General features: G+C 36.5%; 1 protein-coding gene across 3 annotated transcripts in view; it reads left to right on the top strand.

Moving 5' to 3' along the window:
* Positions 1 to 18,535, top strand: part of LOC309619527 (disintegrin and metalloproteinase domain-containing protein 5-like) — a 147,105-nt gene extending 128,570 nt beyond the window's left edge. For 2 of the 3 annotated variants that reach the window (XM_082374760.1, XM_082374759.1), the window contains 3 exons: positions 10,980 to 11,139; positions 12,394 to 12,444; positions 18,378 to 18,535. In XM_082374760.1, coding sequence (XP_082230886.1) covers positions 10,980 to 11,139; positions 12,394 to 12,444; positions 18,378 to 18,390 — 224 coding nt within the window. In that variant the 3' untranslated portion in view covers positions 18,391 to 18,535. The remainder of the gene's footprint in view (positions 1 to 10,979; positions 11,140 to 12,393; positions 12,445 to 18,377) is intronic. The other variant, XM_082374758.1, reaches the window with a different exon arrangement.
* The last annotated feature ends 5,521 nt before the right edge of the window (positions 18,536 to 24,056 follow it).

The following is a 24,056-nucleotide window of genomic DNA, read 5'->3' on the forward strand; positions in this document are numbered from 1 at the left end:
CCACAGCTTCCCACTAAACACACCCCTTGACATGGCCCTGCCCACCATAGGGACAAGACCCAGTTCCACCCACCAGTGGGCAGGAACCAGGCCCTCCCATCAGGAAGCTGGCACAAGTCCCTTAGACCAGCCTCTTCCACCAGGGGGCAGACAGCAGAAGCAAGAAGAATGACAACCCTGCAGTCTGTGGAACGGAAACCACAATCAGAGAAAGTTAGACAAAATGAGATGGCAGAGGAATATGTCCCAGAGCAAGGAACAAGATAAAACCCCAGAAGAACAACTAAGTGAAGTGGAGATAGGCAATCTACCCAAAAAAGAATTCAGAGTAATGACAGTAAATATGATCTAAAATCTTGGAAAAAGAATGGAGGCACAGACTGGGAAGATACAAGAAATGGTTAACAATGAGCTAGAAAATCTAAAGAACAAACAAACAGAGATGAACAGTAAAATAGCTGGAATGAAAAATACACTAGAAGGAATCAATAGCAGAATAAATGGGGCAGAAGAACGGATAAGTTACCTGGAAGACAGAATGGTGGAAATCACTGCCATGGAACAGAATAAAGAAAACAGAATGAAAAGAAATGAGGAGAGTCTAAGAGACCTCTGGGACAACATTAAATGCATCTCATTATAGCAGTCCCAGAGGAGAAGAGAGAGAGAAAGGACCTGGGAAAATATTTGAAGATATAATAGCTGAAAAATTCCCTAACGTGGGAAAGGAAACAGTCACCCAAGTCAGGAAGCGCAGACTCTCAGGCAGGATAAACCCAGGATAAACCCAAGGAGGAACATACTGAGACACATAGTAGTCAAACTGACAAAAATAAAAGACAGAGGAAATATAAAAAGCAACAAGGGAAAAGCAACAAATAAAATGCAAGGGAATTCACATAAGGTTATCAGCTGATTTTTCAGCAGAAACTCTACAGGCCAGAAAGGAGTGGCACGATATATTTAAAGTGGTGAAAGGGAAGAACCTGCAACCAAGAATACTCTACCCAGCAAGGCTCTCATTCAGATTTGACAGAGAAATCAAAAGCTTTACAGACAAGCAAAAGCTAAGAGAATTCAGCACTACCAGGCCAGCTTTGCAATAAATGCTAAAGGAACTTTTCTAGGCAGAAAAGAAAAGGCCACAACAAGAAACAAGAAATTTATGAATGGAAAAGCTCACCAGTAAAGGCAAATATATAGTAAAGGTAGGAAATAATCTGCACACAAATATGATATCAAAACCGGCAATTGTGAGAAGAAGATTGTACAAATGCAGGATATTGGGAATGTATTTGAAATTTAAAGACTGGCAACTTAAAACAATCTTGTTTATATATAGACTGCTATATCAAAACCTCATGGTAACCCTAAACTGAAGATCTATAGTTGATACACACACAAAAAGAAAAAGGAATCCAAACACAACAGTAAAGTTAGTCATCAAATCACAAGAGAAGAGAACAAAAGAGGAAGGGAAGAAAAAGACCAAAAAAACCCCAAAAAACCCCTAAACAATTAAGAAAATGGGAATAAAAACATATATATTGATAATTACCTTAAATGTAAATGGATTAAATCCTCCAACCAAAAGACATAGACTGGCTGAATGGATAGAAAAACAAGACCCATATATATGCTGTCTACAGGAGACCCACTTCAGTTTTAAAGGCACATACAGATGAAAGTGAGGAGATGGAAAAAGTTATTCCATGAAAATGGAAATCAAAAGAAAGCTGGAGTAGCAATACTCACATCAGACAAAATAGACTTTACAATAAAGACTGTTACAAGAGACAAAGAAGGACAGTACATAATGATCAAGGGATAAATCTAAGAAGAAGATATAACAATTGTAAATATATATGCACCCAACACAGGAACATCTCAATATATAAGACAAATGTTAAGATGTTATATGTCTTAATGTTATAAGACAGATGTAAGAGGAGAAATTGATAGTAACACAATAATAGTGGGGGACATTAACACCCCACTTAGACCAATGGACAGATCATCCAGACAGAAAATCAATAAGGAAATATAGACCTTAAATGACACATTAGATCCTATGGACTTAATTGATATCTATAGATCATTCTATCTGAAAACAGCAGAATACACATTGTTTTCATGTGTGCATGGAGCATTCCCAGGATAGATCACATCTTGGGCCACAAAGCAAGCCTCAGTAAATTTAAGAAAATTTAAATCATATCAAGCATCTTTTTTGACCACAGTACTATGAGATTAGAAATCAACTACAAGAAAAAAACTGTAAAATACTGTATTATTTACTACAGTCACCATGATGTACATTAAATCCTCATGACGTATTTATTTTGTAAGTGGAAATTTGTACCTTTTGACCACCATCACCCAATTCGCACATCCCCCACCCCTAATGTGTGGCAACCACCAATCTTTTCTCTGTATCTATGAGCTTGCTTTTTGTTTTGTTTTGTTTTTTAGATTCTACATGTAAGTAAGATCATATGGTATTTGTTTTACTCTGTCTGACTTATTTCATTTAGCATAATGCCCTCAAGGCTCATCCATGTTCTTGCAAATGGCAAGATTTTATTCTTTTTATGGCTGAATAATATTTCATTATATATATATATACACATATATCACACTTTTTGGTCAGAATGATGGATGATTGTTTCCATATCTTGGCTGCTGTAAATACTGCTGCAATGACCATGGAGGTATATATATATCTTTTTAAGTTAGTGTTTTCATTTCCTTTGGGTATATACCCAGAAGTCGAATTGCTGGATCATATGGTAGTTATATTCTTAAATTTTTTGAGGAACATCCATGTTGTATTCCATAGTGGCTAACCCAATTTACATTCCAACCAACACTGCATGAGGGTTCCCTTTTCTCAACATCCTCACCAACACTTGTTATTTCTTATCTTTTTGAGAATAACCATTCTGACAGGTGTGAGGTAATATCTTATTGTGGTTTTGATTTGAATTTTCCCAATGGTTAGCGATGTTGAGCATCTTATCATATACCTGTTGGCTATTTGGATGTCTTCTTTGGAAAAATGTCTATTCAAATCTTCTGCCCATTTTTTAATTGGATTTTTTTTTGTTGTTCTGCTCTTAAGTTGTATGAGGTCTTTGTATATTTTGGATATTAACCCCTTATCAGATGTATGATTTGCAAATATATTCTCCCATTCACTAGGTTGTCTTTTCATTTTGTGATAGTTTCCTTTGCTGTGAAATAGCTTTTACATTTGATGTTTTGCTACTTGTTGATTTTTGCTTTAGTTACCTTTGCTTTTGGTGTCAGATTCAAAAAATCATCACCAAGATTAAAGTCAAGGAGTTTACTGCCTATATTTTCTTCTAGGAGTTTTATGGTTTCAGGTCTTACATTCAACTCTTTAATCCATTTTGAGTTAATTTTTATGTATGGTGTAAGATAGTGGTCCAGTTTCACTCTTTTACATGTAGCTGTTCAGTTTTCCCAACACAATTTATTGAAGAGACTATCCTTTCTAGATTGTATATTTTTGACTCCTTTGTTATATATTAATTGACCATACATGCATGGTTTATTTCTAGGTCCGAATTATTTTTGGCATGTTGTACAATATGCTATGTTTTGGTTACTTACGTATCTAATCTAGTTGTATATGTTCTTCCATCTGTCACTAGGAACAGCCATTTAGCCTTCTTGTTCAGTGATGTCTGGGTCATGCTGGTGTTAGTACTGTCATCATTCTGATTTTCATTATCTGAGCTCTTAGAAAACAAGATCACAATATTGACAATATGAAAAATTAGTGCTATCTTGACACAAAGCACAACAGTTAATCCACAGACTAAGTCAAAGATGTACTGTTCACATTAATGATTTCAATACCCTTAGGTTGCACACTTAAGTCACATCACTCAGAGTGAACCACAGATCACAATTGGCAACATCAGTAGTCAGAGTTAAAAACAGCAACAGCAACTGCAGGTAATCTATGCTATATTCACTTGACACCAAAACAATGTTGCTTTTAGTTCCTGGGTATTTTTTTTAAGCTTCTGTATGAATTTTGTTTTTTCCTTCCAAACTTCCAAGCCAGTTTCTAAGAATCAGAAAATTTCCCATCCTGTTAATGGATGCCCCGGTACATAAGGCTTTCCTTACAACACTTGGAACAGTGCCAGGCCAACAATCATGGTTAGTTACCCTAGGCCACTTTAGGTCCAAATGGCAGTACTGTGGTTGCACCTGAACCTGGGCTCAGAGGAAACCTTCCAATACAACTAGTTTCTTTTAGTCAGCTGCCATAGGCTGTATTCATCCCTTCTATTCTGGGGCCTGTAGGTCTACCCCAAAAGCCCTGGGCTGGTATGCCAGCTGACTGCCTGTTCTGTGCCCAAATTATCTCCCTGGGGCCCTGTACCCAGTCAAGGAAGCCCTGGGCTGCTGATGGGCCTGGACTCAATGTGGGAGAATCCCTTGTGATGCTGAATGCATTTGGGGGCATAAAGAGTTTGAGAGGCAAGGTGATCCCAAGGAATCCAAGTTTGCTTTATATCCTCATTTTATTTATTTTGAATATCACTGACTTATGTTAACAGAATATGGCCTGGAAAAACCTCAAATTATGGAATTTATCCTGGCCTTATTTGTAACCAGTACATTATTGACTTTCGTTAATAATTCATGGATATTTTCAAAGAACGTATAATTTGTTTTTACAGCATTACATACATAGATAAAACATATGTACATAATTAAATATAATTAAATATATGTGATTGTGTGTATGAGTTAACTTGTTTGCATATTCTAGAATCTAAATCCTCATATATTTTTGTTAACTTGTCTACTTGATATATAAAATTTATACATCAAGTTTATTTAATCTTATAATCTTTCTTTTAATAATTTTTATATAATCTTAACCCCAGAAGTTAACCACTACTAATATTATATATTATTATTGACTTTCAGGTGTTATTATCAACCTTTTAAATCTATGACAAGCCAATAGTAAAAAAAATTCCACTCGCATTTCTTTAATTTCATGAGGCTTCCCATTTATCTTATGGTTGTAGGAAATTTATAATTATTGTGCATATTTTTCTTTCATTACCCTTGACAATCACTTCTAGTGATATTTTTGACCTTTTCTAACACATATACATTTTTATATGTATATGTTTAATTGTTAAATATGCATAACATAAAATTTACCATTTTAACCATTATTAAATGTACGAATCAGTGGCATTAAATATATTGGTGTACATTGTTGTAAACCGACCATCCATCTCCAGAACTCTTTCATCTTGCAAAACTGGAACTCTATATTCGTTAAACGATAACTCCCCATTCCTCTCTTCCTCAACCCCTGGAGGCCACCATTCTATTTTCTGTTTCTATGAATTTGACCACTTTCACATACCTTATAGAAGTGGAATTAAACATTATTTGTCCTTTTATTTATGGTTTATTTCACTTAACATAATATCTTCAAAGTTCACCCATGTTGTAGCATGTCAAAATTTCGTTCCATTTTAAGGCCATGTAATATTCAATTGCATGTATACATCATATTTGGTTTATCCATTGATCTGTTGATGGATACTTGGCTTACTTCCACCTTTTGACTATTGTGGATAATGATGCTGTGAACATGGGTGTACAAATATCTGTTTGAGTCCATGCTTTCAATACTTTGAGTATACATCTAAATGTGGAATTGCTGGATAATATAGTAATTCTATATTTAACTTTCTGAGGAACCACCAAACTCTTTTTCATAGAGGCTGAATCATTTTACATTCTCATCAACGAGTTTTCCAATTTCTCCATATCCTCACCAACTCTTCTTTTTATAGTAACCAACCTAATGAGTGTAAAGTGATAACTCATTGTGGTTTTGATCTCTCTATGGATATAGCAGGATCTATGGATCAAAAATTACCAGTTTAATTTTTAAGAATATCATCATTTTGTTGAACATTGTTATCAGAAGATCTGTTGTATTTTAAATTGCTACTTTTAATTATAGGAAACCTGATTTTTGTGCATACATTTTATCAATGGACTATCATCATTTTCAAAAGACTTTTAGTTGATTTTTTTAGGGGGTTGATATTTTTTAAATGATATGAACTGAAATTAATAATAATTTTGCCACACCTTTTTAATAATAATTTTCCTTTCTTTCCTCTGCTTCAGTTAATTTCACCTTCTCTCTCTCTCTCATTTCATAATTGTATTGGGTAATCCATTCAGAATAGCAGGAAATCATCATGAAAGAGGCGATCATTACTTCTTAGGAATACCTCTAATATTGTCTCATGAAAAGGCTGCTCCTTTTGATTCAATATGTATCTTGTTGAGAAAATATTTATCTCTCCCAATTTTATTTAAAATCAGGAATGTATTTTGGGCTTTATTAGATATGTGGAAGGCATCTATTGAACTGATTATATTGTGTCTTATATTGCCTTTGAAGATTTTCTAATACTAAACCATCTTGTCTTCTAGCCTGAAGTTCTCTAGACTATTAGGTAATGAATATCGCTAGGAAGGAAAGTTCTTTTTTTGAAGTACAGTCAATTTACAATGTATTAGTTTCACATACAGCGTAGTGATTCAAAGTTTTTATAGATTATAGTCCATTTAATGTTATTAGGATATTGGCTATATTCCCTGTGCTGTACAAATATAACCTTGTAGCTTATTTTCTACATAGAAGTTTGTACCTTTTAATCCCTTTCCCCTCCCCCCTTCCCACTCTCCACTGGTAATCACTTGTTTGTTTGGTGTTCCACAGCTAGTTCTCCCTTCAATGGATGGCCTAGGGAATAAATGACCTCATCCATTCTTTCATGAAAATACACTATTAGTCTGCTTGGTTGCCATAACAAAATACCACAGACTGGGTATCTTAAACAATAGAAATTTATTCTCTCACAGCTGTGGAGGCTGGGAACCCATGATCGAGGTGCTGGCAAATTCGGTTTCTGGTGAGAGCTCTCTTCCTGGCTTGCAGATGGCGGCCTTCTCGCTGAGTCCTCTGTGTGTGTGGAGAGAGAAAGCTCTCTGGTGTCTCCTCAGCCTCTTATAAGAACATCAATTCCATCAGATTAGGACCCCACCCTTATGATCTCAACCCTAATTACCTCCCAAAGGCCTCATCTCCAAATACCATCACACTGGGGTTTGGGGTTTCAATTCAGCATATGAATTTGGGGGAACACTATTCAATCCATAACATTCCATCGTATGGCCCCCCAAATTCATGTCCTCCTTTTATGCAGAATACGTCCACCCCATCTCAGTAGCTCCAAAAGTCTTAACCCGTTTCAGTACAAATTCCAAATACAGCGTCTCTTCTAAATATCATCTAAATCAGGAATGGGTGCGACTTGAGGTATGATTCATCTTGAGGCAAAATCCCTCTCCATTTATGAACGTGTGAAATCAGACAAGTTATGTGCTTCCAAAAAACAAAGGTGAGACAGGCATAGGATAGACATTCTTGTTCCTAAAGGGAGAAATTGGAAAGAAGAAAGGGGTGACAGATCCCAGTAAATACAAATAAAACCTAGCAAGGCAAAGTCAATTCGATTTTAAGGTTGGAGGATAATCCTCTTAGGTTTGATGTTCTGCCCTCCAGGCCCATTGAGGTAGCAGCATAACCCCAGAGCCTACAGTAGAGTCTACCCCACTCCTTCAGCTTTGGATAGAGGCCCCATCCATACTGCTCTTTGGAGTGGCCCTGCCCCTCTCAACCACTGGGCGGGGGAGCTTGGCTGGTCAAAACCGAGGAGGGGACAGCTCCTGGACCTGTGATGGGGGAGGAAGCCTTGATGATCTCTGAATCACCTTCACATCCCTCTCTTTTCTTGAAGGATAAAGTATATTGGCAGCCACATAGCTCTATTACCCCGTGCTGTTCCCTTTGGTCCAACCTGGCAATGTTTCTGCTGGTGTAATCTCATCCTTATTCCTGACTTTTCCTGAGGTGGTTCACATGCACAGTCTCTTTATCAGATGATTTTTCCATCCACACTTTTGGTATGTTCTCTCTAAAATACGTTTCCCATTTTTTGCAATAGGGATAGACTGAGAATTCTCCAAATCTTTAAGTTCTGGTACCTCCCTGTGTAACGCTTACTTCTTCAATTTATCTCCTCGTCTCACATATTACTATAAGCAGTCAGGAGTACCCAGACTACATCTTCAACATTTTGCTTAGAAATCTTCTCAGCTAATTATCCAGTTTCGTGGCTCACAAGTTCTATCTTCCATAAAACACGAGGTTACAATTTAGCCAAGTTTTTTGCCGCTTTACAGCAGGAGTTGCCTTTTCTTAATCATTGTCCTTTTCTGTCTAAAATCTCACCAGGGACAACTTTCATGTAAATATTTCTACCACCATTCTGTTCATGATTATCTTTGTACTCTCTAAGAAGATGTAGGCTTTCTCTCCTGCTCTCCTCTTTTCTCCCTGAGCCCTCACCACAGTTGCTTTCACCGTCCATGTTTCTACCAACAGTCTCTTCAGATTAATCTAGGAGTTTTCTAAAATGTGCCTCAAAATTCCTCTAGCCACTACCCATTATGAGTCCCAAAGCCATTTCCACATATTTAGGTATTTGTTATAACAACACCCTGCTTCTTGGTACCAAAATCAAAATTCTCCAGAGAAACAGGATCAATAGTACGGAGAGAGAGAGAGAGAGAGAGAGAGATGTTTTAGAAGGAATTGATTGGCTCATGTGATTACGGAGGCTGACAAATCCCAAGATGTGCAGAGTGAGTCAGTAAACTGCAGCCCCAGGAGAGCCGATGATGCAGTTTTTATGTGAAGGGCAGCAGGCTTGAAGGTCAGGAAAAGCTGGTGTCTCAGTTTGGGTACCTCAGGCAGGAAGAATCTTCCCATATCCACTGGAGGGTCAGTGTTTTTGTTTTATTAAGGCCTCCAGGATGAGGCCCACCCACATTAAAGAAAGCTACTGCTTTACTCAGTCTACTGATTTAAATGTTAATCTCATTTAAAAACACCCCATAGAAACACCCAGAATAATATTTGACCAGATATCTGAGGCCATCGTGGCCCAGTCAAACGGATGCATAAAATTAACTGTTACATGTATGAACAGTGTTTGCTAGAGAAAGATAACAGGAGTCCCTCTCTATAAAATGTTTTTGGCAGGATATACTCAACCGTATACATAGATTATTCTAAGTAAACCTGGAGTTACTGATTTATGGTGGAATAGCTGGCTGGAGAAACTGGGTAATCATGTAAACTGTGTAACTAATAGTGCAAAAGTGAAATGACTATTTATGAGCAATCTTGTGTCTACTTTACACAAAGCTCTCCATCTGTGTTTTCTGTAATCAATCTGACTGTGGCACAGGGTGGAGGATAGGAAAGCTTTGGGAGCTGCCGCTGATGCGTGCTGGTGCCTCCAGGGGAAAATCTTTTATTTCTATACCTGATATTTACCCATAAAGTTTGGTATGGGTAAGATCTATGTTTTGGGGAGTTTGATATGACAGTTAAACGCTTGAGTCATAAAGGCTAAGACACTTTGGGGTCATAAAAGGAAGGAGGTGAAAAACCATGAATAAAAGTTAAATGACTGGATGATTCCCTGAGGCATCTTTAGAAGGAGGTAGAAGCCTTGAGGCAGATTACTGGGGACTAGTTTAACCAATGGGAAATGGGGACTCCAAGTAATTAATTTAATGAAGATCACCAAACTGAGAGGAGAGTTAGTAGAAAATATTCTTTGTTGGCTGTTATAAATAAGTAGTGCTTGTTAAAACTAGACAGTGTAAGTGCAAGAAGTGAGACCAATTTTTCCTACTTAGACTTCCAAGGCCACCTGGGCATATATTACATTCATTTTCAAATAACCCATGTGGTATCACTGATTACCCGGAAGACTAAACACGTAGCTGAGAATCAATCTGCAGTATATGGCCAGAGAGGCTGATCTCTTCATCTGATTCACTTGTTTTCTAATTACAAATATCATGTAATCTTTGTCTCAAAGATACTGGGAACCCCAAGCACATGCACAAAACTGACTGAAAAAGAAAATGTTGCTCCTACTTTGAACTCGCTTAAAACAAACACATGGGGGAAAAGGGAGAAGTGCTGGGACAGTAGTAAGAGGAGTATTTTGAGCCTCAGCGATCATCCACACTGTAGCTGGGGAGTTGCTCTTCCGACTCTCAGCTCCTCCAGTGTGGCAAAGAAGTGATAGAGTCACAGTTCATATCAAATATAAAAGGAAGCATACCAACAAATTGTGGAGAGAGCAGAACTTGATACATTATGAATCTGGAAAGGTGAATGCACATGTCAGCTGAGAATCTACAAGAACAGATGAGGAACATGTAGATATTAGCACTAGTCAGTCAGAAGTGGGTCAAAGCCAAACTTAGCCATGCACTCTATAAAATAATTCTAGAGCCATTTTAACAATTTCCTATTGCTGCATATTTGACATATTTGATTAACGAACTTAAATAAGTTATTTAGAGACTACTGATTTTTAATTTTTAGGGAAAAAAATGTAGTAATGTAAGAGAAATTAAATGCCAGATACCCCAGATTTAATTCTCACATACAGGTACAATCCAATACTCTTTGTGATATACATGTTTGAGCTTCGGAAACCCTGTATCAGAACAGAATTGAAGAAATATTTGCAAGTATTAAATATGTGGTCCATGAAAGAACATTACCTTCAATCAAGGAAATCACCATGTGGTGGAAGTTTGAAAACTCAAAAACATCAGTAAAGCGCTAGTAACAGCCTATTTTATATATTAGTTTAGGTTTTCAGATTTTATTATATTCACAGTCTATGTGAATGAAATGTTTAGTTTTGGGGAATATTGTTGGTAATGATACCCCTCCACCTTTTGATTTGGTTAATAAAATCTCTGACATAATTTGAAATGGTTGCTTTCCATTCTAGGTAAAAAGCTTTTGCCGGAGAGATCTCACAGTCATCCAAAACACAGATTTCAACTCATTTTCTACATTTGTCTACCTGTGTTCATCATTACTATTGCTGTTATAATAAGGCAGAGTAAAATAAGGGAGCTATGCTACAGAGGAGAACCTGAAAGTGAGAGGTATATATGTTTTAATTCTTATTAAATTAAGTAAGTCAAGAAAAAAGTAGTCAAGTTTCATCAGGAATAAGCTAAGACTGTAGGTAAAACAATATGAGGGTGGCCCAGGGATACATTTCAAACTAGCTTGGTGTTTTCATGTTTTCAATGGTTTTACGCATTACTAAAACCATTCATTTTACCACCAGTATCACTTGAGGAGGAGATATCGGTGCCAAGGGTATTGTGGAGGTTTATTCAGCCTCTTAATCCACTGACTCTGTCTAAATAGTGATATTGTCCATGAGCTTCATGAGAATAAATAACACTGCATTTAAAAAGTAAATAAATAAATAAAAATTTAAGATATAGATCCTCAGACCAGTGGTAAATAACTTTATCAGAACACCCCACTCAACTAGAGATAATATCTATGAACCTGCCTGCATAATATTTATTTTCCTAATTATTGCTGATTTGTCCAGTCATTTCTCAACTAGAAATTACATGTGTAATTCATACTAATCAGGTTAGGAGACAGGAGGAAGCATCATGAAGTGGGGAGAAAATTATATTTAGCCTCAGAAAACCTGGTTTCAACTCCTAAATCTTGCATATCTTGCTAATTATGATATCTTGAGCAAGGGATTTAATCTTTATGTTCTTAAAATTATCTCTATAACTCTATAAAATGTGAGATAATAGCTTTCCAATGTATCATAAACTTTTGGGTACACCAAATTAATGAGTGAAATCACCATATTATCTGTAATCAGTTACACAACTATTTAAACATAATTATTGAGCCCCTTATTCATAATTTACTGTATTCTTCCAGAGAGGTATTTACCTCTAGTTTTACCTTCCAAGAAGTGATCTGAAGAGAAAATCTGAGTATGTTATGAGAGGATGAAAGAAATCTGTAGAAATATATGGAAAAATTAACTGAAATTTTTGACTGCTACTTTACGGTTTTGGTTTAATTTGGCCTGAGGAGTTAGTGATATCATAGAATCAGGGGGCCTATCTGTAAAAACTGAGTAAATGTAAAATGAGGATGAGAGGATTTTGTTGACAAAGCAAGGTGGCTGATGGCATTTGTTCTAATATTGAGATGGTACCAGTTTTATTCGTTTTATTTTGCTGGAAGGAGACATTTTATGTAGTGAATCACTCTGTTTCTTTGAAGAACACTTTTCATTCAAATAGTCACTTAATTGTTCAACATTTTTTAATTTCCCCACTTATTTAAAATAAACTTTATCGATGTTATAGATCTGTGTCGGAAGAAAGCAGCAGTAACAGCGAGTTGTCACTCAGTGTAAGGTGAGTGTAGAATGAGTGATTGATTAACCACTTGGCATCACATCTCTTGATCATTGTTGAAGGAGCACTTAAAAATTGTTAGCTTGAAACCAAAACATTTGTTAATAATATTCTTTATGGTTTCCATTGTAGGTGATTTTATAATACTAAACAATAAAACTTGATTTCATTATGTCTCAACCTCTCCTCCCTGACCTACACCAAAGGAGTGATTTTTGTGCACCCACACGAGCATTTATGACCACATAAATTTTAGGATTCTTTTTTTTTTTGAGGTTTGGTAAGCAGCACTTATATGTTGATGACATTTTACTGCCACGTAAAAAGAGGACTGATATTATAAAAATGTCAGATGTGCTTATGGTTATAATGTTATCTCAGAAAAAAATTATTGCTAATAAGATAGAGCCTTGGAGTTTTCATTCATTTTACTGTCTTAAGATCTCAAATAACAACCGAACTTTACACATCAGGGAATGAAGAAAAGAACAAACTAAGCCCAAAGTAAGTGAAAGGAAGGAAATAGTAGAAGTTAGAGGAGATATGAACAAAATGAAGAAGAAAAAAGCAATTTTAAACATCAACAAAAGTAAGCATGTTTTTTGAAAAAAGAAATAAAGAAATAAACCTTTAGCTAGACTATCTAACACAAAAAGAGAGAAGACTAATATAAATAAAACCAGAAATAAGAGGGGAGACATTACAAATGATACTACACAAATAATCTTTTTATAGTTTATAGTTCATGAAAGATTACTGTGAATATTTGTATGCTAAGAAACTGAAGAACCAAAAAGAAATGAATATATTCCTGGAAACATACAACCTGCCAAGATTAAATCATGAAGAAATAGAGCAGATTAAAAACTAGTTAAGGAGACTGAACCAGTAACTAAAACCCTCCCAACACAGAAAAGCCCAGGACAGATTGGCTTTACTGGTGAATTCTACCAAACATTTAAAGATGAATTAAAGCCAATATTTCTAAAATTCTTCCAAAAAGTAGAAAAGGAGGTAACACTTACAAACTCATTTTATGAGGCCAGCATTACTCTGATACCAAAACTGAGAAGGACACTACAGAAAAAGGAAACTACAAGCTAATATCTGTGACGAGTATAGATGCAAAAATTCTCAACAAAATACTAGCAAACCAAGTTCAACAGCACATGAAAAGGATCACACACCATGAGAAAGTGATATCATGGGAGTGCAAGGACGGTTCAACATATGAAAATTAATCAATATGATACACCCACCACATTAACAGAATGAAGAATGAAAATGACAAGATCGTCTCAATAGATATAGAAAAAACGTTTGGCAAAATTAAAAATGTTTTTATGATATATTCTTTCCACAAATTAAGAATAGAAGGAATTTACAACATGATAAAGGCCATATATGAGAAGCTCACCGCTAACATCATAGTCAAAGTGAGAACGTTGAAGCATTTTCTCTAACATCAGGGACAAGGTAAGAATGCCCACTGGCACCATATGTATTCAACCTAGTACTGGAAGTATTAGCCAGAGCAATTAGGCGACAAAAGACATCTACATCAGAAAGGAAGAAGTGAAGTTGTTTTTGTTTTCAGATGTCACATTCTTACACATAAAAAAACCCTAAAGATTCCACAAAAAAGTATTAGAACTAATAAACAAGATTAGTAAAACTGCCGGCTACAAAATCAATGTACAATAATCAGTTACATTTCTATATACTAAAAATAAGCTATCTTAAAATGAAGTTCAGAAAACAATCCCATAGATAATTGGATCAAAAAATAAAATACTTAGGAATAAACTTAACTAAGAATGTGAAAGACTCATGTACTGATAACTACAAGAAAGCAGTGAAAGAAATGGAAAGACATCCTGTGTTCATGGACTGAAACAATTAATATTGTTAAAATATCCATACTACTCAAAGTTATCTACAAATTCAATGAAACCCTTGTCAAAATTCCAATGGCATTATTCACAGAAATATTAAAAAAAATTCTAAAATTTATGTGGAACCGCAGAGGACCCTCAATAGCCAAAACATTTTGAGAAAGAACAAAGCTGGATGCATCATACGTCCTGATTTTAAAATATATTGCAAATCTACTGTAATTAAAACAGTATGGTACTGTTATAAAGACAGATAAAGACCAGTGGAACAGAATAGAGAGCCCAGGATTCAATCCCCACATAGATGGTCAAATTATCTTTGAAAGGGTACCAAGAATATGCAGTGGGACATGGTGGTGGGAAAACTGGATAGCCGCATGCAAAAGAATGAAATTGAACCCTTACATCATACACAAAAATCAACTCAAAGTGGATTAAAAGTGACCCCAAAGTGTAAAACTCCTAGAAGAAAACATAGGGGGGAAACTTCATATCATTGTTCTTCGCAATGAATTTTTGGGTTGATACCAAAAGTACAAGCAACAAAAGCAAAAAATAGACAAGTGGGGCTCCATCAAACTAAAAAGCTTCTGCACAGCAAGGGAAACATTTAATAGAGTGAAAGAGCAACCTATGGAATGGGAGAAAATATTTGTAAACCATGTATCAGAAAAAGGGTTAATAACCAAAACACATAAGGTACTCCTACCATCGAAACAAAAAAGAAAATAAAACCTGATTTTAAAATGGGCTAAAGACTTGAATAGATGCTTCTCCCAAAATACCATACTTAGAGCCAACAGATATAGGAAGAGGTAGCTCAGATCACTAATCATCAGGGAAATTCAAATCAAAACCACATGAGGTATTACCTGTTAGAATGGCTATTATTAAAAAAAACCCACAAAAGTCAACAAGTGTTGGCAAGGATGTGGAGAAATTGGAATCGTTGTACAGTGTTGGTGGGAATGCAAGATATTGTGGCCACTGTGCAAAACTGTTGGAGATTCCTCAAAAAATTAAAAATAGAACTACTGTATGACCCAGCAATCCTACTTTTGGATATTTTTCCAGAAGAATTGAACTCAGGATCTCAAATCAGTATTAGCATTTTCGTGTTCATTGTAGCACTACTTACAATAACCAAGATGTGGATACAAGCTAAATGTCCATCATTGGATGAATGGATAAAGAAAATGTGGTATATACATATAATGGAATGTTGTTCAGCCATAAAAAAGAAGGAAATCCTGCATCTGTGACAACATAGATGAACCTTGAGGACATTATGCTGAGTGAAACAGGCCAGTCACAGAAGGACAAATAACTGCATGATTCCACTTAAGATACCTCAAATAGTGAAGCTCATAGAACTGAGAGTAGAATGGTTGTTGCCTCAGGCTGGGATGACAGGAAAGTGGGATGTTGCTAATCAATGAGAATGAAGTCTCAATTGTGCAAAATCGAGAGATCTGCTGTACAACGTTGTCCCTATTGTTAAAAATGTTGTATGCTTAAATTTTTGTTAAGAGAGTAGATCTCAGTTAAGTGTTCTTAAGCACAGTAGAAAAAATTTTTAAACCTTGAGGATGTTTTGCTTCACAAAAGACACCCTTATGAAAGGGAAAAGGGAAGCCACAATGTGGGAGAAGATGTCTGTAATACATATTTCCAATAAAGGACTCCTACTCAGAATATATACAGAATCCCTGCAAACCAGTAACAAAACACGGGAAAGCCTAATAGGCAAAATATTTGAAAAGACGCTTCACAAAAGATGATATCAAAGGAGCTCAAAACATGAAAAATTGCTCAACATCATTAATCATCAGAAATAGACAAATTAAAATAAAAACGAGTGTCCCCTACACACCTATAAGAGTGGCTAAAATTAAAAGAACAGGCAACCTCAAGTGTTGGTTAGAATATCAAGCAACAAGGACTCTCACACACTGCAGGCAGGAGCATATATTTTATTACTTTAATACTTTTATAACAGTTCAGCAGTTCAGCATCTTCTAAAGCTATCAGGTTTCAATTAAGTTTATAACTTTAATTTTCATTTTTAAAACTATCATACTTACATTTACTTTATATTATAACTAAACTTTTATTTCCTAGAATTTTGCAAAGGAGATTTTCCATAAATTTTGAGTCTAATTACCTAAAATATTTTTTTTCCTTTTCCATTTAATTTGAATCTGCTTGTCTTTACTTCTTTTTTTATACTTTTAACTTTAAATCTTATTCTTTTCTTTTCAAATATCAATAATCTGTATATAGGTAAGCTTCTGTATATTTAACATAAACTCACTAAATATTTTTTATATAAAAGGGTAGGAAAAATTGAGAAAAAGATTCTGAAATTCGTATGAAAGGAAAGTAGGGATAACCAGGTAAACTTTAGAACTAACAATTAATTAAAATATAGATCTTTTTATTTTCAAAAAGCATCTTTCTGATTTTTAATGATTATCAAGTATTTATTAAAATATCTAAAATACCTAGGTATGTATATGAATTAAAGATAAATTTCTCATAATCACAATACCCAAAGAAAAGTTCCATTAACAATATAGATGTATATATTCTTAAAATTTTTTCTAAAGAATAAACATAAAATTACTTACTTATACTTTTTTTTTTAACTTAGAGACTGTTATGGGAAACTTTTATATCCTAAAATCTAGGCCTATATCATCATTTTGTGACAAATAGTATTCAACCTAAAAATGAAAAATAACATTTAAAAAATCCATTATTATGAATATGTAAACTACTTCCAGTTTTTCTGTATTATGAACACCCTGTAATAAACATCCTTATATTATATAAATTATAATAGGCTAAATAATTAATAAATTATAAAGGCTATATAAATTATAGCCTCAGGATAAATCCCTAGAAGAGAGATTGATCAAAGCATAAATATAATATTTACATTCTTGCTTTTTGATATCTACTGCCAAATTACCTGGTTGTAATGATCACCACCAATCCATTTGTATCAAGTTGTAACCTTCATAAGTTAGTTATTTTTAGTCATTTGTACATTTGAGTGATGTGCTTTCTGAGTCATATCTTAAATTTTACTTTCGTTCACTATCGCATTGAATTTTCTTTATTTTCCACTGTGTCACTTAGTAATGAGCTGTTTCTTAAATGAGTATGGCATAGAAAGAAATATATGTAATATAAAAGTAAGGGATTAGAGGCATTTTTGAGACTTCCTTTAGTATGAGGGATGCTTAGAGTACGTTTACCTTCTCCCATCTCTCTCTCCACTGATTTTTCTGTTATGTAAGTTGGGAGTTTAGACCTAGCCTAATGTTAATAAATTCCTGTTTTTTAAACATTATTTTCTTGGTTCCAAAAACATTTTATCGTTTTCAGTTTTGTGCTGAGGTTTACAACAAACGTTTTGACTTTATTTTATGCTTAACTGTTTTCATTATTCATAATTCTGAAGGATTATTTTAGATTTTAATGACAGTAAGATTATTTTTGGTCCAGAGAGCTTGGGATTCCCAAATCTTGCCTTGACTCTCCTCTCTTGATTTATTCAATAAATTGCACGTGTTTGTGAGTGTGTGAATCATTCTGCTTCTTATTATAGTAGTACAAGTAATAAACATTCATTTAAAAATATTCAAAAGAATAAAAAAATAATCATCATTAATCTTAGCACCTAGGATGATCATTTTAAAATATTTCAATATATATAGATGTACAGACGTGTGTGTGCCTATATGTTGGTGTTTTTATCTTTTATAAAATGTGATTGTACTTAGAAATATCACAATTTTTCTTTTTTATTCTAAGCTAAAATCAGTTTATATACTTAGAATGGAAATTTAAAGGCACTTTGCTTTATTGACCTAAATAGTTACCAAAAATAGATAAACACTTAGGATATTTTAGGAAGCCACTCTAGTAGAAGACTAAGAAAAAAAAAAAAAAGAAATATGTGGGCTCAAAAAAATAAAATAAAATAACACTGGTATTTTGTGTTGTGCTTTGTCTTGTTTTCCCTCACAGTAACAGTCTCTAACAATCTTGGCCTGAAGAGAGGATGGTACCAAATAAATCGCCAGAAACTGGCCTAAACCAAGAAGGAAAGAAACATATTTCTCCCTCGCCTCTGTTGTCACTGCTGAGGGTTTAAGTTATGAAATAATAAATCATCTGCACCTGAATCACCTGAATTATATCTGGTGTTTTCTCTGTATTTTCAGTTCCAACTTCCAACCTATCTACTCTAACTTGAATCCAGAAAAGGCTCTGAATCAGGTAAAAGCAGCCAAAGACCCTCACCCCATAAAGCCCTGAAGGCCTGCCAGGTGTGCCTCATGACCGCAGGATAGAGAGCATCGCTTTTCCTTTCTGCTCTTCAGGTTGACCTGAATCTCCTCCCCATCCCCAGCAGTCTTACCTTCCTCCTTCCTTGCAGAGCTCCTAAACTTCAGCTAGCCTGTGACTTGTCCCAGTGGCATTTACTCAGATAGGAGTTGAATCCAGTGTTGCTCTTGTTACTGCTTCTCTTTGAAAGCTGTATACCCGCTTTAGTGTATTCAGATTCCTTTTTTTTAATTTATTTTTAGTGGAGTATGGTTGCTTTACAATGTTGTGTTAACCTCCATTGCACAACAAAATGAATCAGCCATACACATACAGATATCCCCTTCCTTTTGGACTTCCCTCTCATTTAGATTACCACAGTGCATAAGGTGGAATTCCTTGTGCTATACAGTATGTTCCCATCAGTTGTCTATTTTATACATAGTATCAATGTATGTGTGTCAGTCCCAGTCTCCAAATTCCTCCCACCCCACCCCTTTCCCCCTCTATTCCTTATTATAGAGTCATTATTGATTATTTGTGTCAACAGTTTTCAGATGGCTTAGATTCCCGCTAAGCAAGACCTACCTATGTCATGCATTTTTCTTTAGTATTTTTATAGTATGTATGAAAGAATATTTTAATTTTCATTGAATTTTCCTCTTTGATCCATGGATTAATTAGAAAAGTATTATATCAAATATTTGGGGATTTTTATATTTTTATAATATATTTGTCTTAAATTAACTTTCGTTAGAGAACATAATCTGAAATATTTCAGTCATGAGAAATTGGTTAAGAGTTATACCTAAGCATGTGGTATATATCATTAAATCTTTTTTTTTTAAAGACTTTTAAAATTTAATTTAATTTATTTATTTATGGCTGTGTTGGGTCTTCGTTTCTGTGCGAGGGCTTTCTCTAGTTGCGGCAAGTGGGGGCCACTCTTCATTGCGGTGCGCGGGCCTCTCACTATCGCAGACTCTCTTGTTGCGGAGCACAGGCTCCAGACGCGCAGGCTCAGCAATTGGGGATCACGGGCCTAGTTGCTCCGCGGCATGTGGGATCTTCCCAGACCAGGGCTCGAACCCGTGTCCCCTGCATTGGCAGGCAGATTCTCAACCACTGCGCCACCAGGGAAGCCCTAAATCTTTTATACATATTTAAAATGTGTATTTTGCAGAGGTTGGGTATACTGTTCTCTATATGAGGTAGGTCATGTGTTTTCATCATATTTTTCAAATCCCTCACTATATTTGTTGATTTTTCTAATTTTTTTCTGACAATATTTGCTTTATGTGTATTGAAGTTATATTAAGATTTATAAAATGTTATAATTTTTGTGACTTTTAATTTTATGTGTCACCTTAACTGGGCTAAGGGATGCCCAGAGAGCTGATTAAAACATTATTTCTGACCGTTTCTGTGAGGGAGTCTCTGGAAGAGATTAGCATCTGAGTCAGAAGACTGAGTAAAGACCACTCTCAAGGATGCTGGTGGGCAGCATCTAATCCACTGAGCTCCCGAATAGAATAAAAGGACAGAGGAAGAGGGAATTTGCTCTGTGCTTGATTTGAGACTTCTATTTTCTCCTGCTTTCAGACATTGGCACTCCTGCTTTTCAGACTGGGACTTATACTGTCACCACCCCCATTCCCATTCTAGACTTTCAGACTTGGGCGGAATTCATCATCAGCTTTCCTGGTTCTCCAGTTTGTAGATGGCAGATCATGGGATTTCTTGGCCTCCATAACCACATGAGCCAATTCCTATAATAAATCTCATGTCTCTCTCTCTCTCTCTCTATATATATATATGTATATATAAAATCTCCTATTCTGTTTCTCTGGAGAACCCTGACTAACTGACTAATACAGTTTTGGGGACTTAAAGGATGAATTTTCTGAATTGGTTTTGGGATTCCTGGAACTGGCTTTGTAATCTGATTAAGTTTAAAGATGCTGTTGACTCGGGGACTTCCCTGGTGGTCCAGTGGTTAAGACTTTGCCTTCCAATGCAGGGATGTGCATTTATTCGATCCCTGGTCAGGGAGCTAAGATCCCACATGCCTTGTGGCCAAAAAACCAAAACATAAAACAGAAGCAATATTGTAAGAAATTCAATAAAGACTTTAAAAAAAAAAAAGGTCCATATCAAAAAAAAAAAAAAAAGATGCTGTTGTGTCTATTTCCAGTAGTAAAAAGAGCACTGATAGTCCATGGAATGAACTGTTTACAGAGATATGCAAAATATCTGCTTTGGATACTTCTCATCAACCACTTATAGGAAGAAAGGAGCCACGTGACTCTATATGATATTTTTGAACATTTTTGGAAAACTAAGGAATATAATAACATTGGTTGATTTCTCCTGATGTTGCTGGACAACATAGGGAAAGAAAAAGATAAGCTCAGAGATCTGAATTCCCAGGTCAGGTGTTGCGTAAATGACCTAAAAGCTTCCAGGTGTGCCCTGAAGAAAGGACTTATCTCCTATAGCCCCAGGGCTGAAATTGCTGAAAATTAAATGGAGAACATCATCCTGGCTGATTTATAATGCAAGTTGACCTCCTAGCCTCACAGGGTGTCTGTTGTCAAAATGAGGGCATTCATCGGGAAAGAATGAGACCCTATAAGGTGGGATGGGGATGTGTTGGAATATGCTGTTGAAGCTAGGGACGTTGACCCCCTAAATCCTGATGAGTCCTCATCGTGCAAGAGGCCTCCCAGCCTCATTGATATTGGCCTCCCCATCCTCAGCAGAAGTCTTCTCCCCAACCCCAGTGGAATTGACCTTCTCACCCACAGTGCTGTCTCCACCCACGGTGGTTTCAGCCTTTCCACCTCAGCTTGAGGGAATTAACCCTGAGGAAATGGTCTTGGACTCAAGACACTGCTGATTCTCCTCAGGACTGACCCCCACCATCCTTCTTTGCTTCTAGACCTATAACTAGACTCAGTCTAAGCAGATTTCTGAAGGTGAGGTGAACTACACTCCAAAAGAACTAACTGGGTTCTCTGATTTATATAAGCAGACATCGAGAGAAGCTCTGTGGGAAGGGATATTAAGGGTGTGGGATAACAGTGGAAGGAACATAAACTTGCATCAAGCCAAATGTATTGACATGGGCTCACTAAGAAGAGATTCTGCATTTGATGCTGCAGCTTAGGAGTTAAAAGTGCTCTAACAGTTCGGTTGGTTGGCCAAAACATAGACCAAAAATAGCCATGATGAGCAAATTGTAAATGTCCAACCTCCTCTGATTTAATTTAGAGAAAGAGATTCAGAGGTTAGTGTCACCATCAAGGACTTGAAAGATGTACAGGTGGTGGTTCCCACCACATACTCATTCAACTCTCCTATTTAGCCTGCAAAGAAGACAGATGGATTTTGGAGAATAACCATAGATTACATTAAGCTTAACCAGGTGCTGACTCCAATTGCATCTGCCATACCCGTTGTGGTTTCATTGCTTGAGCAAATTAACACATCCTCTGGTCCCTGGTATGCAGCAGTTTGTTTCAGCAGGCAAAGTCAGCAATACACCTTCACTGTCCTACCTACCCGGGGTCTATCAACTCTCTAGCCCTATGTCATAATATAGATCTTGATCACCTTTCTCTTTCACAAGATATCATACTGGTCCATTACATTGATAACATGATGCTGATTGGACCTAGTGAGTGAGAAGTAGTAGCTATTCTAGACTTATCGGTAAGACATTTGCTGTCAGAAGGTGGGAAATAAATCCGACTAAAATTTTGGGGCCATCTATCTCGATTTCCAGTGAAATTTCTAGGAGATCAGTGGTGTGGGGCTTGTTGAGATACTCTTTTCTAAGGTGAAAGATAAATTTTTGATTCTGGACAGTCCTATAGCCAAGAAAGAGGTACAATGCCTATTGGGCTTCTTTGAATTTTGGAGACAGCATATTCCGCATTTGAGTGTGTTACTCCAACCCATTTGCCAAGTGACCCATAAAGCTGCTAGTTTTGTATGGGGCCCAGAGCAGGAGAAGGCTCTGCAACAGGTCCAGGCTACAATGCAAGCTGCTCTTCCACTTGGGCCACATAAGCCAGCAGATCCAGTGGTACTTGAAGTGGGAAGTGGCAGATAGGGGTGCTGTTTGGAGCCTTTGGCAGGCCCCATATGTGTATCACGGTGCAGGCCATTAGGATTATAGAGAAAGGCCCTGACGTAATCTAAAGAGAACTATTTTCCTTTTCAAAAACAACTTTTGGTCAGCTACTGGTAGAGCCTTAGTAGAGACTGAACACTTGACCATAGGCCACCAAATTATACTGCAACCTCAGCTGTTGATCATAAACTGTTTTCTGACCACCAAGTCATAAAATTGGGCTGCACAGAAACATTCCATCATCACATGGAAATGGAAACTGTGATCAGGCCCGAGCAGGCCCTGAAGGCACAGGTAAGTTACAAGAAGAAGTGGAATAGATGCCTATAGTCCCAACTACCACTACAGTGCCTTCTCTCAGCTTGCATTTATGGACTCACAAGGAGTTCCCTATAATCAGTTGACAGAGGAAGAGAAGACTTGGGCCTAGTTTACAGATGATTCTGCCTGGTATGCAGGTACCACAGTAGCACTACAGCCCCTCTCTTGGACATCCTTGAAGGATAGTGGTGAAAGGAAATCCTATTAAAAGGGCAGAACTTCAGGCAGTGTACCTGGCTGTGCAATTTGCTTGGAAGGAGAAATAGCCAGACATACGATTATATACCAGTTCTGGGCTGTAGCCAATGGTTTGGCTGGATGATCAGGGACTTGGAAGGAATGTAAATGGAAAACTGATGACAAAATTATTTGGGGAAGAAGTATGTGGCTAGACCTCTCTGAATGGGCAAGAAACATGAAGATGTTTGTGTCCCATGTGAATGTTCACTAAGGGTGACCTCAACAGAGGACAATTTTAATAATCAGGTGGAAATGATGACCCATTTTGTGGATACTAGTCAGCCTATTTCCTAGCCATGCCTGTTATCACCAAATGGGCTAATGAATAAAGTGATCATGGTGGCAGAATGGGCTTAGCAACCTGGCAGCACCACTGCTGAGTGCCTAATCTTCCAGCAGCAGAGGCCAACACCGAGCCCAGGATACGGCACCATTCTCAGGATGATCAGCCACCTACCTGCTGGCGGGTTGATTACATTGGACCACTTCCGTCAAGGAAGGGGCAGTGTTTTTTCCTTATTGGAATAGACACTCTGGGTTCAGATTTACCTTCCCTATATGTAATGCTTCTGCCAAAACTGCCATCCATTGATTGACAGGATGACTTACCCACCGTCACAGTATTCTACGCAGCATTGCTTCTGATCAAGGAACTAACTTCACAGCAAAAGAACTGCAGC

This window comes from Balaenoptera borealis, assembly GCF_965194805.1.
Source record: "Balaenoptera borealis genome assembly, chromosome: 21".
In the NCBI taxonomy this organism is placed as follows: domain Eukaryota; kingdom Metazoa; phylum Chordata; class Mammalia; order Artiodactyla; family Balaenopteridae; genus Balaenoptera; species Balaenoptera borealis.